The sequence below is a fragment of the Piliocolobus tephrosceles genome, chromosome 14 (assembly GCF_002776525.5).
Source record: "Piliocolobus tephrosceles isolate RC106 chromosome 14, ASM277652v3, whole genome shotgun sequence".
Taxonomy (NCBI): Eukaryota; Metazoa; Chordata; class Mammalia; order Primates; family Cercopithecidae; genus Piliocolobus; species Piliocolobus tephrosceles.
This window is the reverse complement of record NC_045447.1, coordinates 18,244,493-18,268,561: the sequence shown is the minus strand read 5'-3', so window position 1 is coordinate 18,268,561 and position 24,069 is coordinate 18,244,493. Positions and strand designations below refer to the sequence as shown.

General features: G+C 36.2%; 1 protein-coding gene across 1 annotated transcript in view; it reads right to left on the bottom strand.

Moving 5' to 3' along the window:
- Window positions 1-24,069, bottom strand: part of MEGF9 (multiple EGF like domains 9) — a 115,512-nt gene that overhangs the window by 42,802 nt on the left and 48,641 nt on the right. Inside the window, exon 2 of the mRNA XM_023223680.2 lies at window positions 15,701-15,902. Coding sequence (XP_023079448.1) covers window positions 15,701-15,902 — 202 coding nt within the window. The remainder of the gene's footprint in view (window positions 1-15,700; window positions 15,903-24,069) is intronic.

The window sequence follows — 24,069 nt, the reverse complement described above, 5'->3', positions numbered from 1 at the left end:
GGAAGACAAAGCCTTCTCTATGGGAACAAGAGGCCTTCTATTTTAGCCTAAGTCTACTAACATGTGTCTTAGAAGCTATTCATTTTAAACTGCAGGAAAAAAAAGACTATTAAAATAGGCTATGAATTTGATTGTACATTCTAACCACAATGTCATATATCTAAAATGGCAGGTCAACAAAGTAAGTTTATTTCCTTATCCTAATTTCTCTTCTGGACTTAAGGCTAAGAATTACCATAAGGACCAATTTTGCCCTCAAATAAATAATATTATTTATATTCCCTTGAATGACTGCTTCAAATAACACTTTTATTAACTTTTTATTTTGTAATAATATTAGATTTCAAGAGGAGTTGCAAAGATAGTATAGAAAGTTCTAATATACCATTCACTCAGCTTCCACTGATGTTTCCTTTTTTTTTTCTTTGAGACAGGATCTAGCTCTGTTGCCCAGGCTGGAGTGCAGTGGTGCCATCATGGCTCACTATAGCCTTGACCTCCTGGGCTCAAGTGATCCTCCTACTTCAGCCTCCCAAGTAGCTGGGACTACTTGCATGTGCCACCAAGTAGCTGGGACTACAAGCATGCTTGACTAATTTATAATCTTTTGTAGAGACAGGGTCTCCTTATGTTGCCCAGGCTAGTCTCAAACTCATGAGCTCAAGCAATCTTCCCGCCTTGGCCTCCCAAAGTGCTGGGATAACAGGTGTGAGGCACCATGAGGCTCGGCCTGTTTAACTTCGTATGTAACCAGGACATATTTATCAAAAAGGAGATATTAACAATGGCACAATACTATTAACTACTCAGATATCCCTAATTTTTCCACAGTTATCCAGTTTTTTGGATCCAGAATCCAATCTAGGATATTGTCTTGCATTTACTCATCATGTCTCCGTAGCCTCTTCCAATCTGATAGTTTCTCAGTCTTTTGTTTTCTCTTATGACCTTGAAGCTTTTAAGGGAACTTGTCAAGTTATTTGTGAAATTTCCCTCAATTTGGGTGTGTCTGATCTCTTGTCACAATTAGAATGAGGTTATGAATTTTGAGGAAGACTGTCACAGAGGTAATGTATCTTTCTCATCTCATCACACTAGGGATATATACTATTCATGACATATTGCTAATGATGTTATCTTGATCACACAGAGGATAATTTTTAATGCTAGAAATCTGTTTGTATGATAGCTAAACTTAAAGGATGGCTATCAGGCTTACTGAAAATAAGCATTGGTTCAGCCAACCAATTAACAAACACTAGGACCTACTGAAGGCAGGATAGTCAGACAGATGTTAATTTGAGCCAGTTTCTGCCACTTATTAGTTGTCTGTTTTGGGGCACATTAAGTCTCAGTTTCTTCATCTGTAAAACAGAATATATCACCTTCAATTAATTGTTATTTTATCCTTACAAGACAGTAAATATAAAGTGCTTACCCTGGCACATAGTAAACAGTCAGTAAATGTTAGTGTTGTTCATTCTGGAGTTGATAGTGGTAGTAATACTGTCAGGAGCATTTGCCAAGTTGTGTGGTATTTTTGTCTCAGAAGGAAGTCAAACTACAGACAGGAAAACACTACACGTTTGTAAGACTTTAAAACATATTAGGTATAGTAAAATGCCCTATAAGAGAGATGTTTATAAAGATTAAATTTGTAGTTCCTTTCTTCTTTAGCAAGAGAAGTGTGCAACTGCTTTGTCATTTGGGTAGAGGTAGGAAAATAACCTTGAAGCAGATCCTCCTGACTGTGAAAAATCATCTCAGTTGGGTTTCCTTTAGTTACATAAGTATAGCGCGAACAGGCCCTACTGTCCTGAGAGAAGGGTTTAACAAGACTCTGTATATTTTGAGTGACTAAAGAAACGCGCTTAAGCCCTGGGGAGTGAAGAAGGTTTGAGGTTTGTTAGTGAAAATATTCTACAAAATGTCCTCAAAAAGTACTCTTGGGACTGGCTTACACAATGAGATGTGGCTGCACATATAAACTGAAGGAGTTGACTGTTAAGATCTAGAACCTGGGAGACCCAATTTAGAGCATTCTTGAAAGAATGTGGCATTAAGGGAGTGGGTTCATCCTCCCTTAAAGAATCATTGCTGCCTCTGCAAGGATCTGGACCAGTTAAAGCATCATCACAGTTGTGAGCAAGCATCATCCATCCATTATGTTGTTCAGGGACCAGGTTTCACCCCAGCAATTCCATGTAGCAGTGAGAAACAGTAGGATTAGTAAACTGATCAGAATCACATTCCTTTTATACCTAGCATCACAGGAGGACAGACCCCTAGAGTTATTGGACAATTAGTTACCTGTTGGATAATGTGTTGCCTCAAGAGGAGAGAGTACTTGACTTTATGCTATTTAGGCATATGAGGGCCAGAGCAATTAATTGGAAAAATAAAAGACATCAAGTTTGTCAATTATATAAGCTTTCAACTTTCCAATATCTATTATGTTTGCTATCCTCAAAGGCCTCCTTATAAAGATTAACAGTTTTAAAAACTCTTAAAAGGTAAAGGGCCTTTGGGTTTCTTTTCAGTAATGCAGAAAGAATGTGGGTATGGGGACACGGCTTGACACTCAGCAGCAAGGCTTATGCAGGAATAAAAATCCCATGGGATATAGTGGGTGGTAGCAACTGCTGGGGCATAGGAAAGCAGATACAATTTCTGCAGCCAGCAACAAAAGAAGAATGGTAAGCACAGGGAGAGGGTGTGGGCCTGAGAAGGAACCTTGTGCCTAAGCATTTCCATAAGTTCAACTTAGAAATACAAACTACCTTTACATTTGTATGTATTAATGCAAAAATCATAAAATTTCCACAGAATTATGCACTGAAACACAGCTGTCATGGCGTATCACCCTTCTGATTACTCTCCATATTTTCAATATTCTACCCATTCTCACTAATATTACCCTAAAATATTACCCTAATTTTGGCCCTTGTTAGTTTTCACTCTCTAATCTCTCCCTACTTACATCTACTCATTCTCTTACTGCTACAATCCATGTTGATCTTTCTCCTGCTTAAAAACTGCTTTGTGAATAAAACCCAAATCATCTGTCTGGCCCTAAAGGCTCCCTGTGACCTGACCCCAACAGGACTTACTAGACTCATCTCCTGCCCCCACTCCTCTTCCACTTGACATCTTCAGTAAGCCCATCTCTGAGACTTTAATCTTGCTGTTTCCTGTCCGTAAAGTCCTTTCTCATCTTTTTTCACTTCTGTATGTCTAAATTCTTTCCTTCCTTCAAAGTTGGGATCAAAAGCTACCTCCTCAATGAATTCAGCTCTGAATTTTCCAGCTATAAGTGATGTCTCCCAGCTTCTTAATCCCCTTAACATTTTATCTTTATACTGTATTTTGTGATGTGGGTCAATTTTTACTTTGTATTGTAACTATTTACATATATTTAATAGTGTCCTTCCTAGACCAGAAGCTCCTTTTGAATGAGACCTATTATCTTATTTATCTTTTATCTCTCACAAGGCTTATTAAATTACCTGCAGATAAATGCAGTATTTAAGGTATTTATTTTATTCAACAGAAACCATAATACCAAATACTGCATTTATACAAACTTAATTATTTAAACTATTAGCATATATTCAACTACAGATTTAGAGGGGAGCTTCTCAGAAAAATGAAATAAATGATCTAACACTATAAAGAACAAAAGTAATAAGACATTTCTTTAAAAAATTATAAACTGGCCTAAAACTAACTTAATAAAATGAAGTAAGTAAAGGAGTCCGCAACATGGTTTAGGGACAGTAACATGTTTAATTAACGGCAGTATCAACACATTGTTACATGTTAATGTTCACAAAAGTCACCGAGACCTGGAAAAAAGTTTTTTTTTTTTTTTTTTTTTTTATTCATTTAACTACAGCTGATATCCAGTTAACAATTAGACTAGGAGGGCAGATTATGCCCTGTATTGAATGGAGACTTTAAGACAAAAGTCCACTGAAAAAAAAATAGAGCTTTCCAGACTGTATTAGATATGTATTATTTATACCCAAATCCCAACATACTCAGTGTCTTTTTCTGAACAAGCCCTTCTCTGACCATTTATTAACATTCAAACTTAATTTGTTTTTCCATGAACTTAACATACTTGATATCTTCTAAGACATAAGCCATTTGGTCCTGTACAAGCATTTATTGAATCAAATGAATCACAATAAAATCAAGGCTAAGAGCAGTTACCTACTTTTGATCAAGATGGCTACCTTTAAAAAGTTGACTTTCAAGGAAAAAAATATTCAAGTGTACCAAAAAGGTAATTTAAACTAGAGACTGGTATAACTGCAGGAATAATTGGGGTAGAGTAAAGTCATCTTAAAATAAAAAAAGAATGAAGTATTGTTCTGATTTCCTACAAAATAGCATAAGAATATGCTAGATTAGATTTTGAGTTTGACACACAAAGAATATGCAAATGTTTACTTTCAAGTGTTTACTCAGATATCTCTACCTGAATATCCCACAGTCACTTCAAAATCAACATTTTTGAAACCTAACATCATCATCTTCCTCCAACTTGCTTATATATCTGTATTCTTTAGTTAGTTATTAATAATAGAATAGCTCTTCACTTATGTGCTCAAGCCAGAAACATGGGAGTCATATCTCTCTCTTTCTCTCTCTCTCCACAGACAAGCAACCATTTAGTACTGTATATTTTATCTTCCAAATATCTCTTAAATTCTCTCTTTTCCAGCACCATTGTCAACGCCAATATTAATATCTTAAGTCAGGCCTTTAAGTTCTCTTGCTTAGATTGTTACAACAGTTTTCTCAATCTGGTTTCCTTGCCTGAGCCCGCTCTCTCTAAGCACCAGACTTCTGGCAGAGTAATTTTTCCAAAAAACAAGTCTGATGTCACCTCTTGTTAAATATTCTTCAATGGATAAATGTATTTACAAGGCACATCAGGGCCTTCATGGCTTGGCCCCGTTTAGTCTTCATTCATTCATTCATTCTGTTCATTCATCAAGTATGTACTGAGTATCTAGTATGTGCCAGTCACTGTTCTAGGTGTTGGAGATATAACAGTAGACAAATAGACAAAAATGTCATCCTGTCATTGCCTACTCCCTTTCAACCCTTCTTCCCCACTACTACCAAGCTTTGTCTTCAAGAAATAGTGAACCACTTGCAATCAGTGAAGATGTCTTTTTCTTTTATACAAATTTCTACTCTCTTCAATATCAATTCAAATGCAACTGCCTCTCTTAAGACCTCCCTGACTTGCAAGTCTATCTCTGCAAGTCCACTAGCCAGTAAGTTCCTTGAGAACAGAGATAATATCTTTTGACGTATAGTTGGCAAATGCAATGTCTTTTTAAAAATAAAACATGAATGAAATGACTTTTTTCTAAATTGTTTATTGTTTCTAGTGATCAAACAACCTTTTTCTTGATCTTCCAGAATTATAGGCAAAGTAGTAAATAAGAGTTTGCAAAAGCAGCTATTACTGTCTCGTATTACACAAGAGATGATCTTCAGAGCCCTATACAAATGTAAGCCTCCAAGGTGTTTTGTCATCTTTCCATTTGAAATTTATTTTGGCATCAGTTTACCTCATAAGTTTGCCTTCTAACCTGGGGCACATTCCCACAATTAAAATGCAAAATAGTAAAGACAGTTGTCCCTGAGCATGGGATGGGGGGGTTGGTTCCAGGACCTTCCCACCATACCAAAATCTTCAGATGCTCAAGTCCCTTCCATAAAATGGCACAGTATTTGTATATGTACATCCTCCCAGATACTTTAAGGTTACTTGTAATACCTAATACAATGTAAATGCAATGTAAATAATTATTGTTTTATATTGTTTTCTTAAATTTTCATTTTTTATTGTTGTACTGTTATTTTTAATTGTTTTTTAAAAAAATACTTTCAACCTGCATTGCTTGAATCTGCAGATGCAGAATTCACAGATAAGGAAAGCTGACTGTAAATTTTAAGATACACTGTAGAGCTAGTCCTCAAATAATGTAGTTTCAGTACAACATTGTTGAAGAAAAATGATTCCCAGTGGAAGCTACTATCTGTGTGGGGTTTGCATGTTCTCCCCATGTCGGTCTAGGTTTTCTATGGGTACTCTGGTTTCCTCTCACATCCCAAAATGTGCATATCAGGCTAACCGGCAGGTCAAAATCATCCTAGGACGACTGAGTGTGGCAGGGTGTGTGAATGCACCCTATGACGGAATGGTGTCCTGTCCAGCGGTGGCTCTGCCTTGCACCTTCAGCTGCTGGGACAGACTCCAGTCACCCATGACCCTAAACTAGAATAACTAGGTAAATAATTTTCTTAGTTGTTATTAAATTTTCTTACATATATATATAGCTCACATTTATTTCAATGTTTGTTATTAGAAGTGTCTTTGGTCTTTTTTTTAGTAGTTTAGTGATGTTTCTGTGACCAGAAACATGCCGTATGAACTTAAACTCTTGTTTATATCTATCAGCCCTATGGTAAAATTGGTTTTGTTGTACCTTGTTTTGCTTAAAGTTGCAGTTTCCAAGAACCTATGATGATGAGGAGGACTTACTGTGGAGCAGCAATGACAGATTTTATGGAAAAGGATATTAGACCAATACAGAATTACTTTGTTATCTAAGACAATCTAAAATGATGCACCTTGTATGCTAACCTACCGTGAATATATTTAAAAATCTCAAATTAGGCCAGGCACAGTGGCTCATGCCTGTAATTCCAGCCCTTTGGGAGGCCGAGGTCAGGATTTCAAGACCAGGCTGGCCAAGATGGTGAAATTCCGTCTCTACTAAAAATACAAAAAAAATATTAGCCGGGCATGGTGGCGGGCGCCTACAATCCCAGTTACTCGGGAGGCTGAGGCACAGAATTGCTTGAACCTGGGAGGCAGAGGTTGTAGTGGCAAAAAAGTCTCAAATCAATATGTAATTGTTTACATATAAAGTCATTCCTGATAACATTTTAAGAGCTATATTGAGATTCACACTTTCACTAAGCATATTGTTTTTTGAGATAAAATGCTACCGGATTTCTCTATTCATTTATTAAGCACATGTCAAAATATAAATCAGGAAAAACATTTGAAATGTGTTCCAAAAGCAAAACTGAAAGGTTCAGATATTGTAGACCAGTTCCTTCCAATTAAACAGGTTGGAACACCAATGGTGATGTGAGGGGGTGGACATCTGTCAGTACAAAAAGAACTTTGTGTTTGCACACAAAGACATTGCTCAACCCACATCTGACTCCTGCAGCCAAAATCTACCCTTACTGGGGCGACTCCCACTAAAATATATGGGCATAAAGAATAGGGAAATTAATTTTTTAAAAGCCAATTGTTAGTTCCACAGACTTCAAATAGATGAGGGAATCAGGATAGAATAGAATCCACTTTTCTACTCTTATTTTTTAAAAGAGAACAGAGAGGTCACAACAGAAGAGAATTTGGTGTTAGGATATCAGATTTCTCATGTCATTGTATAATCTTAGGAAATTCATTGGAATTTTCATGTTTTTTTTTTTTCTCCTGATAGGTCTTCTCATCTCTCTGCCTCTCTAAATCACAACCTGTAAGACCCCCTTTCCTATTTTCCTGTAATAGGAAAAGCCTTTCCTATTTCACTTCAATTTACTTCTGTTCTTTTTCTACTCTAAACTACTATACTTACAAATTAAGCATATATTCATAAACTATTTTGTATTGTATGTGTTTCATAGTTTTGCACAGATTAGATTATAAATTTCTTGACAAGAGCAAAAGCAATATTCCAAAGTGCCTAACAAAAAGGAAGGGCAATACAATAGATATTGCAATTGATATTTGTTCATCAAAGGGCTGGTCCTTTCATGTTCTAATTTCTACTAAGCCAAAACTAGGATTAGTCCTTCCAAAGAAGAGTTATTATTTACGTAACATGTTATTATTTACAAAGAGTCATTATTTACGTAACATGAGCTACATCACACGAGGGTCAGTGTCTGATTACCAAAAGACAACTAGAAGAAATTTCTAGAAAATATCAAGAAGTCTGCACCACAGCATCAAATTTCTTACAATACTCACTGTCTTTGCTCAATATCTGAGATTTTGAGAAAGGCTGTACCAGCATAGTGGATATGGATATTCTCTAGATCCAGACTGCAAATATATTAATTCCAACTCTTTTACTTACTGCCTGTTATGCAGTAAATTAGGCAAATTTACAAATGAGAATAGTAATAATAGTGCCTACATTATATGGCTGCTATGAGAATTACACAAATTAATAACTGCAAAGGGCTTAGGATAATGCCTAGCAAGTATTCAGTTTAGGCTATTATTATTCTAAAATATATAACATTCAATTTTAAAAGGCATAATAGGTTTTTAAATAAAAATTAAAGAAAATGAGAGAATTTTTTCTGTTATAATGAACAATTTCTTCTCCAGCATACCAACAAAAAACAAATACCCCGATATCTTCTCATACTCAAGGGTGGTTGATTTAATCCTCCTTTTTGGTATAACACTAATTCTATTCCTCACTTAAAACAAACAAGCAAAAATAAATAAATAAATAAACAGGTCAGGCATGGTGGCTCCTGCCTGTAATCCCAGAACTCTGGGAGGCCAAGGCAAGTGGATCACTTCAGCCCAGGAGTTGAAGACCAACCTGGGCAACATGGTAAAACCCTGTCTCTACAAAAAATACAAAAATTAGGCAGGCGTGGTGGTACATGCCATTGGGTCCCAGCTACTTGGGAGGCTGAGGTGGGAGGATCCATTGAGTCCAGGAGGTTGAGGTTGCAGTGCGCTATGATTGAGCCACATTGCACTCCAGCCTGGGTGAAAGAGTGAGATCTTGTCTTAAAAAAAAAAAAAAACAGAAACAAAAACCAAAAAGAGATTCAACTACTAGAGAGTTAGTGAGCTGAATCTATGTGCCTAAGTAGACACACATATGCGCACAATTCAGTTTTCTTCTTTTAAACTTTAATTTTTAATTTTTATGGACATATAATAGTCATATATATTTACAGAGGACATGTGGTTTTTATATAAGCATGCCATGGGTTGATTTGTGTTGGAAACATTCCAAATCTACTCTTTTAGCTTTCTGAAATATACAAAATACATTGTTAACTATAGTCACCTTATTGTGTTACCGAGCACTAGATCTTTATTCTCCTATCTAACTGTATTTTTGTACTAATTATCAGAAAAATCCTTCATGTTAGATATATTAATCCTATTTTACAGATAAAAGCACTGAGGTTCAGAGAGGTCAAACAGCCATTTTAAACAAGGTCACACAGTAAGCCAGTGGCTGAACCAAGAATAGAAACCAAGTCTACCAATTTCAAATTTCACTCCCTTTCTATTACACATCATCACACTATTGTCCACAATTTCCTTTCTCCATTTACCCACTCACATATAATTTCTAGCAGAGCAGAACACAGAGCTGTTTCCTCATAGTTCATTCATTCATATCTTCTTGCAAAGTACATAGTCCCACAACTTTCCATTTCTGTTCTAGTTTCATGTCAATTTAACTTCCCACTAAGAAATTCAGTGCTTAGGGCTATGTGGATTTAGACCTCTTAAGCCTCCTTGTAAAGACTTCCTTTAAATATAGGCTTTTAAACTACTTTTGTGATACACTACTCGTTCTGACAAATTGCCTGACATTCTGAAATAATATTTTATTTGTTTTATTTTATGTTTTTGATACAGGGTCTCACTCTGTTGCCCAGACTGGAGTGCAACAGTACTATCTCAACTCACTGCAACTTCTACCTCCCAGGTTCAGGCAATTCTCCCACCTCAGCCTCCCAAGCAGCTGGGATTACAGGCGCATGCTACCACACCCAGCTAATTTTTGTATTTTTAGTAGAGACATGGTTTCACCATGTTGGCTAGGCTGGTCTTAAACGCCTGACCTCAGGTGATCCACCCACCTCGGCTTCCCAAAGTACTGGGATTACAGGCGTGGGCCACCGCGCCTGGCCTTTATTTTTTAATAATATTTTTTAAAAGTAAAAAAATTACTCTGTTGTGACCAATAGAAGTATAAATTTATCTCGGAAGTTTGATATGCCAAAGACAAATAAGAAATAGGGCAAGTAAAGAAACAAAGACTGGAAGGAGCATGGAGGAAAACTTACTGGAAGTAAGTTTCAAGAAACTGAGAAGCCGAAGTATTGTTAGGCTTATCTATAGATACTGCAATCATCTAAAATTATGGCAAGTGTAGTGTCAGAGATAACAGTGAGCCAAGTGTAAGAAATAAAGCCTGGTGCCCAGGAGTAGAAACAGCAACAAGGAAGTGTGACAGCATAGTCTGCTGCCATGAGCTTCAAAGGAGTTTTTAGGAAGGAGGCTGGGAAGAGCACTCTGAGAGCAGCAATGAAGAGCAAGAGAGATATCTATTGCAATTCCAGGTCCAGAAGTAAGAGTGTGAGACAGAAAACAGTCATTACTTGCATGGGCTGCAGGGGAAGCAAGGTCCTTCCAGATTTCACTTAGAAGAAGATGATAAAGGATTTGAGAAATCAATACACTTTGATGCTATGAGGATAATATAAAATCATGTGTTACCTCATTAAAAAAAAAGAAACCTACTAAGGATAACAGAAGCTATCAGGTAGGTACACATAGAAAATAGTCCATATAGAATGGAAAAATAATATAGTCAGGTGCTACATAATTACACTTCCATCCATGATGTATAGAATATATCATGGTGGTCCCTTAAGATTATAATGAAGCTGAAAAATTCCCATCACCTAGTGAGATCATAGCTGTGGTAACACAATGCAACGTATTATTCATGTGTTCATGGTGATGTTGGTGTAAACAAACCTACTGCACTGCCAATCATATAAAAGTATAGCATGTACAATTATACACAGTACATAATACTTAATAATGAAAATAAATGACTGTTACTGGTTTATGTATTTACTATACTACAGTTTTTATTGTTATGTTAGAGTGTACATCTGCGTATTTGTCCAACTAAAATTTTTTAACTAAAACAGCCTCAGGCAGTTTCTTCAGGAGGTATCCCAAAAGAAGGCACCATTATCATAGATGACAGCTCCATGCATGTTATTCCCCCTGAAGACCTTCTAGTGGGATGAGATGTGGAGGTGGAAGACAATAGTTACTATTGGTCCTGACTTTGTGTAGGCCTAGGCTAATGTGTATGTTTATGTCTTAGTTTTTAACACAAAAGTTTACTAAGAAAAAAATAAAATTTTTAAATAGAAAAGAGCTTATAGAATAAGGATATAAAAGAGAAAATATTTTTGTACGACTGTACAGTGGACTTATGTTTAAGCTAAGTGTTATCAGAAAGAGTCAAAAAGTTTTAAAAATCAGAGATTATAATGTTAAAAAGCTACAGTAAGCTAAGATTAATTTATTATTGAAGAAAACTTTTTAAAAATAAATTTAGTGTAGCCTAAGTGTGCAGACTTTATAAATTCTACAGTAGTGTACAATAATATCCTAGGCCTTCACTTTCACTCATGACTCAATCACTGACTCACCCACATCAACTATCAGTCCTGCAAACTCCATTCATAGTAAGTACCCTAGACAGGTGTGCCGTTTTTATCTTTTATATGTTTAGATACAAAAATATTTACCATTGTACTAAAATTGCCTACAGTATTCAGTTCAGAAACATGCTGTACAGGTTTGTAGCCTAGGAGCAACAGGCCATACCATTTAGTCTAGGTATACAGCAGGCTATACCATCTAGGTTTGTGTAAGTACATTCTATGATGCTGCATGACAATGAAATTGCCTAATAACACATTTCTCACAACATATCTCCACCATTAAGTAATGTAGTAATAATATTATTGTTCTCTTCCACCTCTTGCATGAATCGTCCATCACTGAATATCAGATATTCTATATGAGATACTAACAAAAAACCTATTTATCAATTTTAAGTGAAAAAAAATTACAGTTCATTTCATGTCAACCTCAAACAACTAACCAAGTTCCTAAAGTGTAACTAAAACACAGTAAAGCACCTATACAAAAGTAACAAACTCCTATGTTAGGATATAAAATGCTGAAAACATCACTTCCTGAGCAAAAACCATTCCTAAGGTTAACAGTGGCTACAAGTAGTAACATGCTACATATCCTCTTTGTTGATATTTGGTGCACCTTTCAAATTGTTGACATGTGATGCTGACAGTCTACCTATTTGGAATTTAACACAGACTTCTCACATATTATTTTGTTTAAAATGCAGTATTTGGCTTTATTTCTAGGACACAAATGTAAATATGTCCCATCTTTTTTTATAATCATCAGCCAAAACACACTGAATTAAGAGATAATTAATTCTAGGACATTTGGGTGTTAAACATCAAGAGGCTTTCTACCAGGAAAAACACGAACTTTGAAGTCATTCTGTGGACTCTGCTTACGTATTACATTTGTTTAAATGGGTTGAATGGCAGCTTTAGTGTATAAACTTAGTCAAGTTAACTATACCCTTTAAACATCAAAATTCTCAGTCAAAATGGGAAAATAATAATGTTCTCAAGGGAGTTCTTGTAAAGATTAAATAAGATGGCCAGGTGTGGTGGCTCACACCTGTAATCCCAACACTTTGAGAGGCCGAGGCGAGTGGATCATGAGGTCAGGAGATCCAGACCATCCTGGCTAACACAGTGAAATCCTGTCTCTACTAAAAATACAAAAACATTAGCCAGGCGTGGTGGCAGGTGCCTGTAGTCTCAGCTACTTGAGAGCCTGAGGCAGGAGAATGGCATGAACCCAGGAGGCAGAGCTTGCAGTGAGCCGAGATCGTGCCACTGTACTCCAGCCTGGGAGACAGAGTGAGATGCCATCTCAAAAAAAAAAAAAGATTAAATGAGATAATGCACATCAAGTAGTTAGTAGAGTGTCCTAGCATATAGCATATGCTCAATAAATGGTTCCCATAATTATTTGTATTATCTGTCTAGCAATTGCAGCTTAAAAGATTTATGCATGCATCATCTTGCTTGATTCTTAAGACAAACAACTTTATGCAGGACAGAGACAGGACATGGATTCTTATCTCCACTTCACAAATAAAAAGACAAACACTTAAAAGAATTTAGCCAGGCATGGTGGCTCATGCCTGTAACCCCAACTCTTTGGGAGGCCGAGGCAGGAGGATCGCTTGAGTCCAGGAGTTCAAGACCAGCCTGGGTACACAATGAGACTCTGCCTCAAAATAAAATAAAATAATAAATAAAATAAAGGTTAGAGTGAACTGCCTAAAGTTACATGATTACCTAGAAACACCCACCATGATTGGATATAAACCACCATATAAACCAGGGGTTGGTTAACTTTTTACAAAAAGGCCAAATAGTAAATACTTTAGGTTTGTAGCCCATACAGTCTCTATCACAACCAGTCAATGCTGCCACTATAGCACAAAAGCAGCCATAGACAATACATAAATAAATGTGTGGAACTATGTTCCAATAAAACCTTACTTACAAAAACAGGCAGTGGGTTGGATTGGGTTCATAGGCCATAGTCTGCAGACCCCTGCCCTAGGCCTTTAGATTACTAGTCTAATTTCTTTTCCATTACTTTATGGTTACCACCTATTTTCAGGATAGAGTTTCAGCATAAAACTTAGTAGCATTAACTGTCACAGAAAAGATAAATCAGGAATAATTTGCAGAAGAACTATGAATACAGTAAGATAGTACATAAATATTAGTACTATTGTTTTTTCCTCTTTTACAGCTTCTATTATAAAACTCTCTCTTAATCCTTCCTTTATTTCTTTCTCTTCTAATAAAGCTTTGGGCCTAGAAGAGAACACTTTTCTATTTCTCCAAAAGTATTCAAAGCAAATATGTTTGCAGAATATCATTCCAAAGAAAGTAGTGGACATTCCATGAGACACCAGAATGAACAAACTTACATTATCTCATCTTTTAAAATGGTAAGCAGTGCGAAACTTCTGAATCTAACTTGCATGAGCATGTTTTGGGGAGAGTGGAGGGAATAGCGTTAAGCTACTACTCTATTCTCAATCTCAAAGAACAGAGTGATTATCAGTTTTCTAATTATATAATCTATATGCTATGGTATGCTACAGTGGTAAAGACACTGGACTTGGAATTGGAAGACCTAATATGGAATTCTTTCTCTGGCACTTACTATCTTTGTGATCTAGTAACCTACATATAAGGAGTTGCTGTGAAAATTAAGACAAATAACTATTTTAAAATACCAAGCATCAGAAGCATTGATTATTGCTGCATTTCAAATTATAAACTTCTTAATGAAGTTCTCTTCTACCTTTTTTTTTTTTTGAGAGAGAGTCTCCCTCTGTCGCCAGGCTGGAGTGCAGCGGTGCAATCTCGGCTCACTGCAACCTCCACCTCCTGAGTTCAAGCGATTCTCCTGCCTATCAGCCTCCTGAGTAGCTGGGACTACAGGCATGCGCTACCACGCCCAGCTAATATTTTTGTATTTTTAGTAGAGACTAGGTTTCACCATGTTGGCCAAGATGGTCTTGATCTCTTGACCTCGTGACCTCGTGATTCACCAGCCTTGGCCTCCCAAAGTGCTGGAATTACAGGTGTGAGCCACCACACCCGGCCTCTTCTACATTTTTAATAAGCTACCATATGATACAATGTTCCATAACAGTACAATATCATTTATAAAGCATCCAAAATATTTATTGCTAAAGTATAAAGCACTTCTTTGTCAAGGAGCTAAAAGTTCTTAAAACATGTTCTCTCATTTCAGCCCAGAATATTCCTTTGAAATTAAAACAAACCAGAATTTATTGAGTGACATGTGGTAGGCATTTTATATATATCAACTCATTTAATCTTCACAACAACCTTGAGAAGAAACAAGCTCAGTTCCTTGCCCAAGGAACCCAGCTCCTAAGCGGCAGCAGATCTTGGGTTACACCCCAGGTTACACTGAGTATAACCTGTCATTATTTTTTTCATTATTTAATACTGTCTCTTCAGTTTTTTGACTTGGGGTCCACAAAAAGTCAAGTGCCTCATATAAGGTCAAATAATAATTACTTTCAGTGCGGTACAAGGCAAACGTTTAGATAACGGTACGTCATTCCACTAAATTAAATCACCTCCAAATAACATACTATTTTAAAGATAATTCCTGCTTAATCTACTTTTGGTTTCAAAAATATACTGGTAAATAGAGTAAAACCAGTCTACTTACCACTAGTTAAATAAATTAGGGTATTCCCAAGTTAAGTTTTAGTTGTCCAAAGAAACAAATGTAGAATTTTGATTAGAGAGAAAAATAAACCAAGGAACAAATTTCCTCAAACTCCAATGGTATATTAATAAACATAAGAACATTTCTAAACCTCCTAGCAGGTATCATGCCTGGAAGCCCTTAAAGAAAGCAGATTTCTTCTTCAATAATTTTTTTCCCATGAAATTTACAGAAATTATCCCAGAGAAAAATTGGCGACTCTAGTGCTTTTGAAGAATTAAATCAGTAAATTAGAAGTTTTTAAATCCTGACATTAAATATAACACATAAAGTATAAAAAGTATATAAAATATTTTGTAAATCTATGACCCTCATCCCTCTTTGTTTAAACCAGAGTAGGACCCTTTTTTTTCCCTTGCTAAAATAAAATAAACTTCAGTTCCACCCTCTGTTGCTTACCTGTTGCACAGTATGCTGAGAGCTCCATGTGGACTACAGTCACATGGCTGACAGAGCCCAGAAGTGTAATTTGGGTAAAAGCCCTCTTTGCAGGTTTCACAGTGAAGCCCCTGATAACCTGGCCGACACTCACACTGCCCTGTGGTCTGGTTGCAGTGATTCACATCCAGGCTTCCAACCACAGAGCAGTTACATACATACTCTGCAAAGGAAAGAAGGAAAGAGACATTACCAACCAAGATTTAAGGCCCTCTTAATAAAATGAACTCTATTTTATTTTTCTTAATAAATTTTCATGACAACTTTGTAAGGACAGATAAAATTAACTCTAGTTCAAATTTACTTTCTATCCTGTTTAGTTTATTCAAATCAGTAAACATATAGGGTATATAAATTATGGTGTGTGTGTGTGTGTGTGTGTGTGTGTGTATTCTGTTTTTCTGAATTAGAAGCCACCAAAGGCAGGCTTATCTACACGGCACTAAGGGCACATGTTGGAAATGACAACATGTTAAATAATAAATAATCCCATTGTACAGCAGCAAAAGCCTAAGGCTTAGATGATTAACTCTGGTAACCTTATTCAAGGTCATACTAGATTGTGCCATAGCTAGAATCATAAGTTAATGTGTTCTGCCCAGGAAGAAATTAATGAAGAATAGAAACTTTAAAGTAAGGAAATGATGAACAATAAAACCAGAGGAGAAAGTTTACAGGTTCATCCTGATCTGGGAGTTAAAACCAATCCCAATTTGAATGTCTTTCCCAAATTAAAATATTTGGAAAATAAACATTTCTTTTAAGTATATTTCAAACAGTTCTTTGTTACTTGCTAGTTTGTTTCACTTTTTTCACTTTTCAAAATAAATATTTTAATTTTTAATTTTTGTGAGTACACAGGAGTATAAGGTGTGTATATTTATGGGGTACCTGAGATATTCTGACAGGCATGCAGTGTGTAATAATCACATCAGGGTAAATGGGGTATCCATCACCTTAAGCATTTATCCTTGTGTTACAAACAATCCAATTCTACTCCTTTAGTTATTTTAACACGTACAATCAAATTACTGTCCATAAATTACTAAATTGTTGACCACAGTCACTCTGTTGTGTTATCAAATACAAGGTCTTATTCATTCTTTCTATTTTTTTGTACCCATCCCCACTTCCTTCCCACCGTACCCCTGTCAGAGGTTCTTTGGATAAAAATATTGAGAAGCCCTTAGTTTTAGACTTCTAGTGCAAAGACTCATTTAAAGGTCAGTTAGGATTTGTTTTTTGCTACTGCCTCTATTCATTTTATCAAAAGGAAAGTGTTTTCAACATAGCTTGACACAGTATTAACTGAGGACTTTGTATTAACATATATATCCTAGGAATAGGTCCCATTCCAAAATAGCTATGATCCTACCCTTAAAGGGTCCTGACTATGGTACAAATTACAGTTCTAAATAGGTAAGGCACCATATAAAATGGCACTGTACCGATACAGTTTAGCTTGGAAAAAATAATCTTTGATATTATTTTTGATTACTTCAAAAAGCTACTAGACAACTACAAATCCAGAGTCTCAAATAGAGAGTTATAAAGGGGTTTGCTTCTCCATTCTAGAAAAGGAAATTAAGCTTCAAAATTCTTTATGTAATCACAAGCAGCTTATTTATCCACACAAGTGAAAACAAAAGATTCCTCAAAGAAATTCCCACTTGGCCAACTCTATACCTTCCACACTTCTGCAGTTCCTAAACTTTGGTGTCACTTTTTCCCTGCTCTTCACAGCTCTTCTAGTTTGTAAAGATAACAAATAACGAATAAATAGGCCAGGCGCAGTGGCTCATGCGTGTAATCCTAGCACTTTGGGAGGTCAAGGTGGGCAGATCACTTGAGCTCAGGAGTTTGAGACCAGCCTGGGCAACATGGTGAAATTCCATCTCTACAAAAAAAAAAAAATTAGCCGGGCATCCTGGCGTGCGCCTGTAGTCCTGGCTACTCAGGAGGCTGAGGTGGGAGGATCGCTTGAGCCTGGAAGGCCAAGGTTACAGTGAACCAAGATCTCGCCACTGCACCCCCACCTGGGTGACAGAGTAAGACCTGTCTCAAAAAAAATAATTAAAGTAAAATAAATAAATAAATATTGGCAGCTTATTTGTTTATTTCATGTCTATTTCAAACTTGAGTGGTGCACAAAATCCAAAGGAAAGTTCAGATTTCTTCAGCCTCAAGCTTAGGAAAGGAACAAGCTTCCAATTACAATCAAGACTCTTATTTTCACTAGGCTACATACACATGACATTTCTTTGACAGAGGTACATGTTTTCACATGATATTTACTTTCTGTGTAGGTGTGTTGTGGTTTTTGTAAATAACAAAGCTATGTTCAGTGGTCTGTAAACCTGCCAATGACAACTTCATGACAGGACCTTCACTCCACCAGAAACGACCAGAACACTTAAAGTAACATTTTTCTTCTGAAATCGGGCAGAAATTCAACTTACATCCAACTCTTCTTGCTGGACCTATTTTATTACAAATTAAACTAATTAAAGTATGTTGATGTCAATAGAACTAGCTCAAGAAAAAATGAAAATACTAAAAAAAACTTTTCTATAATAAAGACTATGAATTTTATTTCATTATTTCCTTACTAATGTATTTCCATCTGAAAACTGAGTCAATGTTCCCAATGAGTAAGATTAGCAGTATTTTCTAAAGAATCCAATTGAATTTAAGAACTCAGATATAAACACACAATATTTTTTCCAGTTAAGTTCTAATGGATAAACTTTCAATACTAAACAAGTTCACTGGTTATTTATTATTTCTATAGTCAGTCAAATATCTTCATTATTCCCTGAACATACTCTAGTTAGTCCTGTCTCTGAACCTTTGCTTATTCTGTGCATCTTGGAGTGCTCTTTTTCACATATTCAAACTTATTCCCTATTTTAAGAATCAGCTGAAACTCACTTCTCCATAAACTCTAACTGTACTGCCCCTATTATGAATCCGTAACAATACCTACTACCTAAACCTCTCAAATGACAATAATTTGAAGAGGCAGTAAAGCAAAGAGTTATGAGCACAGATTATAGAGGTAGATGGCTAAGATTAAATCCTGCTCTCTCACTAACTTTATACCTGTAGGCAAGTTAATTAAGCTCTGTGTGCCTTCACTTTTTTCTCCTGTAAACAGGGCATATAATAGTAGCTATACCACTCAGTGCCGATACTTAAGCTGGAAGTGGTCTGGAGTATTGCAATAATTAATACAACAGCTGGAAAAAAAGTAGAAAGTGTTATCAGATAAAATAATAAATGCAATTTGGATGTTAGATTCACAGGCTATAGCTTCGTTATACCCTGAGGATAAGATCTAAAAGCCTGACAATGGGTTTAGTACCATAGCAGCTTTGAATAATGTCTGGGAAACAGAATTAGTTTCCTATTACACACAAATCCATGTTTTGGCCCATCTCGGTAGAGAATAAGATGATATTCTACTTATACTAGGCTCCACTCATTAACAATATGCATGCCTTAAAATACACAGTGGTAAAAACAAGGATTTAGGATGCGGCTTCAGAGAAGATGAAAAATGAGCATTTATTTATTATACATCCTTGGTACTAATCAGTTTAACAGTAGCAGCGTGAATGGCAAATGTTGCAGCAAGAGAGACCATCCCAGAGATAAGAAGGGGGCTGACACATCAAGACAAAAAGGCACTATCATGTTAATACTTCTCCCCAAAATAACGAAAGGAAAGGAAGAGAATACAAAGTAAACCAAGTGCCAGGGAGCATGGGCATCTTTTCTGTTTGTAACTCAGAACTTAAGGCCCGTCCCAGTGACTGACCTTAAATGAAATGACCCAAGTTAAATGAATAGTATAAGCAACAGTAATAAATGTAAAACACTCCGGGTATTCATTAAATTGTGCCAGGACAATTTGTTAGCTTGTAAGTAGAGTAAAATCTCAGACCCTTCACAGGTCTAGACATTTGTGCGGAACCAGAGAGGAGTTAATGCAGAAATAATGCAGTCTCCTTAGTAAAAATGTGGCAATATGAAAAAGAAGGAAGTTTCAATTGATAGAAGCAATGAGAAGGACCAAAGACAAGAGGAAGTGCTGACTTTTTAATGAGTTAGAATCTTAGACATCAGAACAGCACAAAGGAGTCTGCAACATGATTAATGGAAAATCACCAGTGTGGATGTTAATGGGAATGAAACAATATGAAGAGGACACCAAAAGCTAATTACAGACAAGTAAGAATAAGATGCCGAACAGCTCATTCAATTGCCTAAAAGTAAATATAGAATAAACTCTGTCATGTGAGTAGCAGGCTTCCTTTCAGCCCTTTAATTCTTTGGAAAACTCTATAGAGAAATGATTAGAGAAGGGTAATGTAAATGTTCTCAGAGAGAGCAAAATCTTGGCAACATTTTTTCCTTTTGTTGTCTGGCTTCTGAAGAACAATAAAATATAGTGATTTTCACCCTGAAGAAGAATAAGAAACTAAACTCTTTGCCAAACTGCTTTAAGTATTTGAAAATAGACACATAAAGTCCCAGAGAAAATCAAATTCTGCACTTTTTCAAAAATTCGAAAAGCCAAGAGTTGAAGTTTTTTAGCCCTAAAAAATGAGAGTATTTTGTTTACGAATCCCGTAAGTTCCCCTGCCACCTACCTCCACCTGCCCTGCCCTTTGTGCACAAACATTTGCCCTGGTAAAAGATTATCTACTTGAACATACTGAAGACCTTTTCTAGGCCTTTCATAAACCTCGTAGGCTCTCTCTTCATCCAACTTTTAACCATCTCATAGAGAATATTTGGTGTGTTCTGGTAATCAGCTTGTTTGCATTTATGATGGGAGTTTTTGAAAAATACTAATTGTGATTGTATGTCCTAATGAATGTGTCCTCTCTGTGTCTCTTTTTGAAGTCATTTCTAAGTGCTAGAATTAACTGTAATGCTCAAGCAGTACAATTGTGTTAAACTTTTGCAGATAAAAATCCATAAAAACAGTAAATGAAAAACTTGCATAACAAAATTAAAAAACTATGTCCTCAGTCATGATGGAAATCTCATAAACAAAGAAATGTTACCCTGACAACAATACTGTTGGTAAACTAAAATGATTACAAAATTATTGCATTTAAGCATAGATACTAGAAGACTACTTGTAGCTATAACTAATACAGAGCACTCACAGGAATCTGATTCAGAAAGACAGCCTGAAATTCTATCTACAGAAGTATTGCATTTAAGCATAGATACTAGAAGACTACTGGTAGCTATAACTAATACAGAGCACTCACAGGAATCTGGTTCAGGAAGATAGCCTGAAATTCAATTTACAGCCTTTTGCAAAACTGCATAAACACCTTTGCAAAACTCAATTTCTGACTCCTTTTCATTCATTCAACAACAATTTCACCCCTTTTATTGTTAGCTGACATGTAATAATAATACCTATTTATGCAATACAGAGTGATATTTCAATACATGCATACAATGTGTAATGATCAGACTAAATAGCATATCAATTACCTCAAACATTGATCATTTCATTGTACTATGAACATTTAAAATGCTCTCTTCTAGCTTTTTGAAAATATAGAGTAAATTACAGTTAACTATATTTATTTACCCTATTGTGCTGCAGAACACCAGTACTCATTTAGTACTATACAGCTATAATTCTGTATCCATTAACCAATCTCTTCCCATCCTTCCTTCTCACCTACCCTTCATGGCTTCTAATACCTCCAATTCTACTCTTTTTTTTTTTTTTTTTTTTTTTTTTTTGAGACAGAGCCTCACTCTGCAGCCTAGGCTGGAGTGTGGTGGCACAATCTCGGCTCACTGCAACCTCTGCCTCCCGGGTTCAAGCAATTCTCCTGCCTCACATTCTGAGTAGCTGGGATTACAGGTGCACACCATCACACTTGGCTAATTTTTGTATTTTTAGTAGAGACGGGGTTTCACCATGTTGGTCAGGCTGGTCTTGAACTCCTGACCTCGTGATCCGCCTGCCTCAGACTCCCAAAGTGCTGGGATTATAGGCATGAGCCACCGCGCCCGGCTCCAATTCTACTCTTTACTTTCATGAGCTCGATTTTTTTTAATCTCCCACATATGAGTAAGAACATGCAGTATTTAACTTTCTGTGCCTTATTTTATGTAACATAATAACCTCCAGCTTCATCCATGTTTCCATAAATAGCAGGATTTCATTCTTTTTCATGGCTGTATAGGACCAATATTCTAAAGCATTTCCCCTGTGTTTTCTTCCAGTAGTTTTATAGTTTCAGATCTTACTTTTAAGTCTTTAATCTATTTTGAGTTAATTTTTGTATAAGATGAAAGACGGGAGGTCTAGTCATCCAGTTTCCCTAGCATCATTTATTGAAGAATATATCCTTTCCCCCAATGTATGTTCTGGGCACCTTTATTGAAAATCAGTTGGCTGTAAACACATGGATTTATTTCTGGATTCTCTGTTCTGTTCCACTGACTTATGTGTCTGTTTTCATACCTATGCCATGTTGTTTTGGTTACCATAGTTTTGTAGTATATTTTAAAGTCAGGTAGTGTGATGCCTCCAGCTTTGTTCTTTTTGCTCAGGATTGCTTTGTCTTCTGTGATTCCATATGAATTTCAGGGTTTTTTTTTTTTTTAATTTCTGTGAAGAATATCACTGATATTTTGATAGGGATTGCATTAAATCTATAAATTGCTTTAGGTAGTACACTCTTGCTTTTTAATATCTTCAAATACTGTTACCTATTAAGAATACAAAAAATCTGTATAAGCTATTCCTAAACTTACAGTATTTATCAGAGCACTGGCCATTCAAGTTCTAAGTTCCAAAGATATATCATCGTTTTAGACAGTTGGAACTACAGTCTGACTTGCAAAAGTAGATGGAAATAGTTCTATTCTCAGCACACGCAATGCAAACATTATAGGAACATCCACTCAATGGAAGTCAAAAAGCAAAACTGTACTTTGAAAGGCAATGAGTATCCATCTATTTGAATAGCTAAAGTACACAAACAAAAAAAAAATTGACAATACTAATTGCTGGCAAGCATGCAGGACTTTCAAAAATTACTAGTGTAAGTACAAAATAGTAGAGACACTTTGGAAAACAGTTTGACAGTTTCTTATAAAGTTAAATATACCTTTACTATATGACCCAGCAATTCCACTCCTAGGTATGTATCTGAGGGAAATGAAAAGTTATAGTCACACAAAAACTTGTACAGAAATATTTATAAGTGATATTAATAATCACCAAAACCTGGAAATCAACCAAATGTTCTTCAACTAGTGAATGGATACAGTATGGTACATTCTCATAATGGAATGCCATTCAATAAAAATGAATAAACCACTGATATCCAAGAACATGGATGAATCTTAAATGCATTACGCTAAATGAAAGGAGCCAGGGGCAGAGAATAGATCAGGGATTTGCCAAGAGGTGGGGGCAGAAGGGAAGGGCTGACTACAAAGGAGCAATACAGGGGAATTTTTTAAGGGGGTAATAAAACCATTTTGCATCTTGATTATGCATGTATCAAAACTAATAGAACTATTGCACATCAAATGAGTAAATAGCATTGGATATAAATTTAAAAATATGCAAAAAAATTTTTTTAAGCAATGAGGTTTTACTAGATTCAATTTTTTTTTTTTTTTTTTTTTTTTTTTTTTGTTGAGACGGAGTCTCGCTCTGTCGCCCAGGCTGGAGTGCAGTGGCCAGATCTCAGCTCACTGCAAGCTCCACCTCCCGGGTTTACGCCATACTCCTGCCTCAGCCTCCCGAGTAGCTGGGACTACAGGCGGCCGCCACCTCGCCCGGCTAGTTTTTTGTATTTTTAGTAGAGACGGGGTTTCACCGTGTTAGCCAGGATGGTCTCGAACTCCTGACCTCATGATCCGCCCGTCTCGGCCTCCCTAGATTCAATTATTAAAATGTTGCTGGAAGGATGCCTTGGTGTCCCACAAGCAATTATTTCAACTGAACTGTGGCACCAGCATCCACAGGGGATCCAACTAATGGTTGAGGCTTTCTCAAAGTGACTGTTACATTTTAGATAGCAGGAAGTTATTAATGCTCCAGCTGATTATTGCATAAGGAGTTGTGGAACATTTTAGTATTTAAAATGCTATTTCACTAAAAGGAGTACAATCTTTTCTTTTCCCTTTGGCTCCAACTTAAGTCTTAGGCTGCAACTGTTCCCATGTACAATGAGAGACAAGAGGAAAAAAATGAAAGATAAAGATGTATAGGATTACCATCCTTTTTTCATATGCAATTGTTTGTTTCCTTTTGAGATTCATCATTAAAA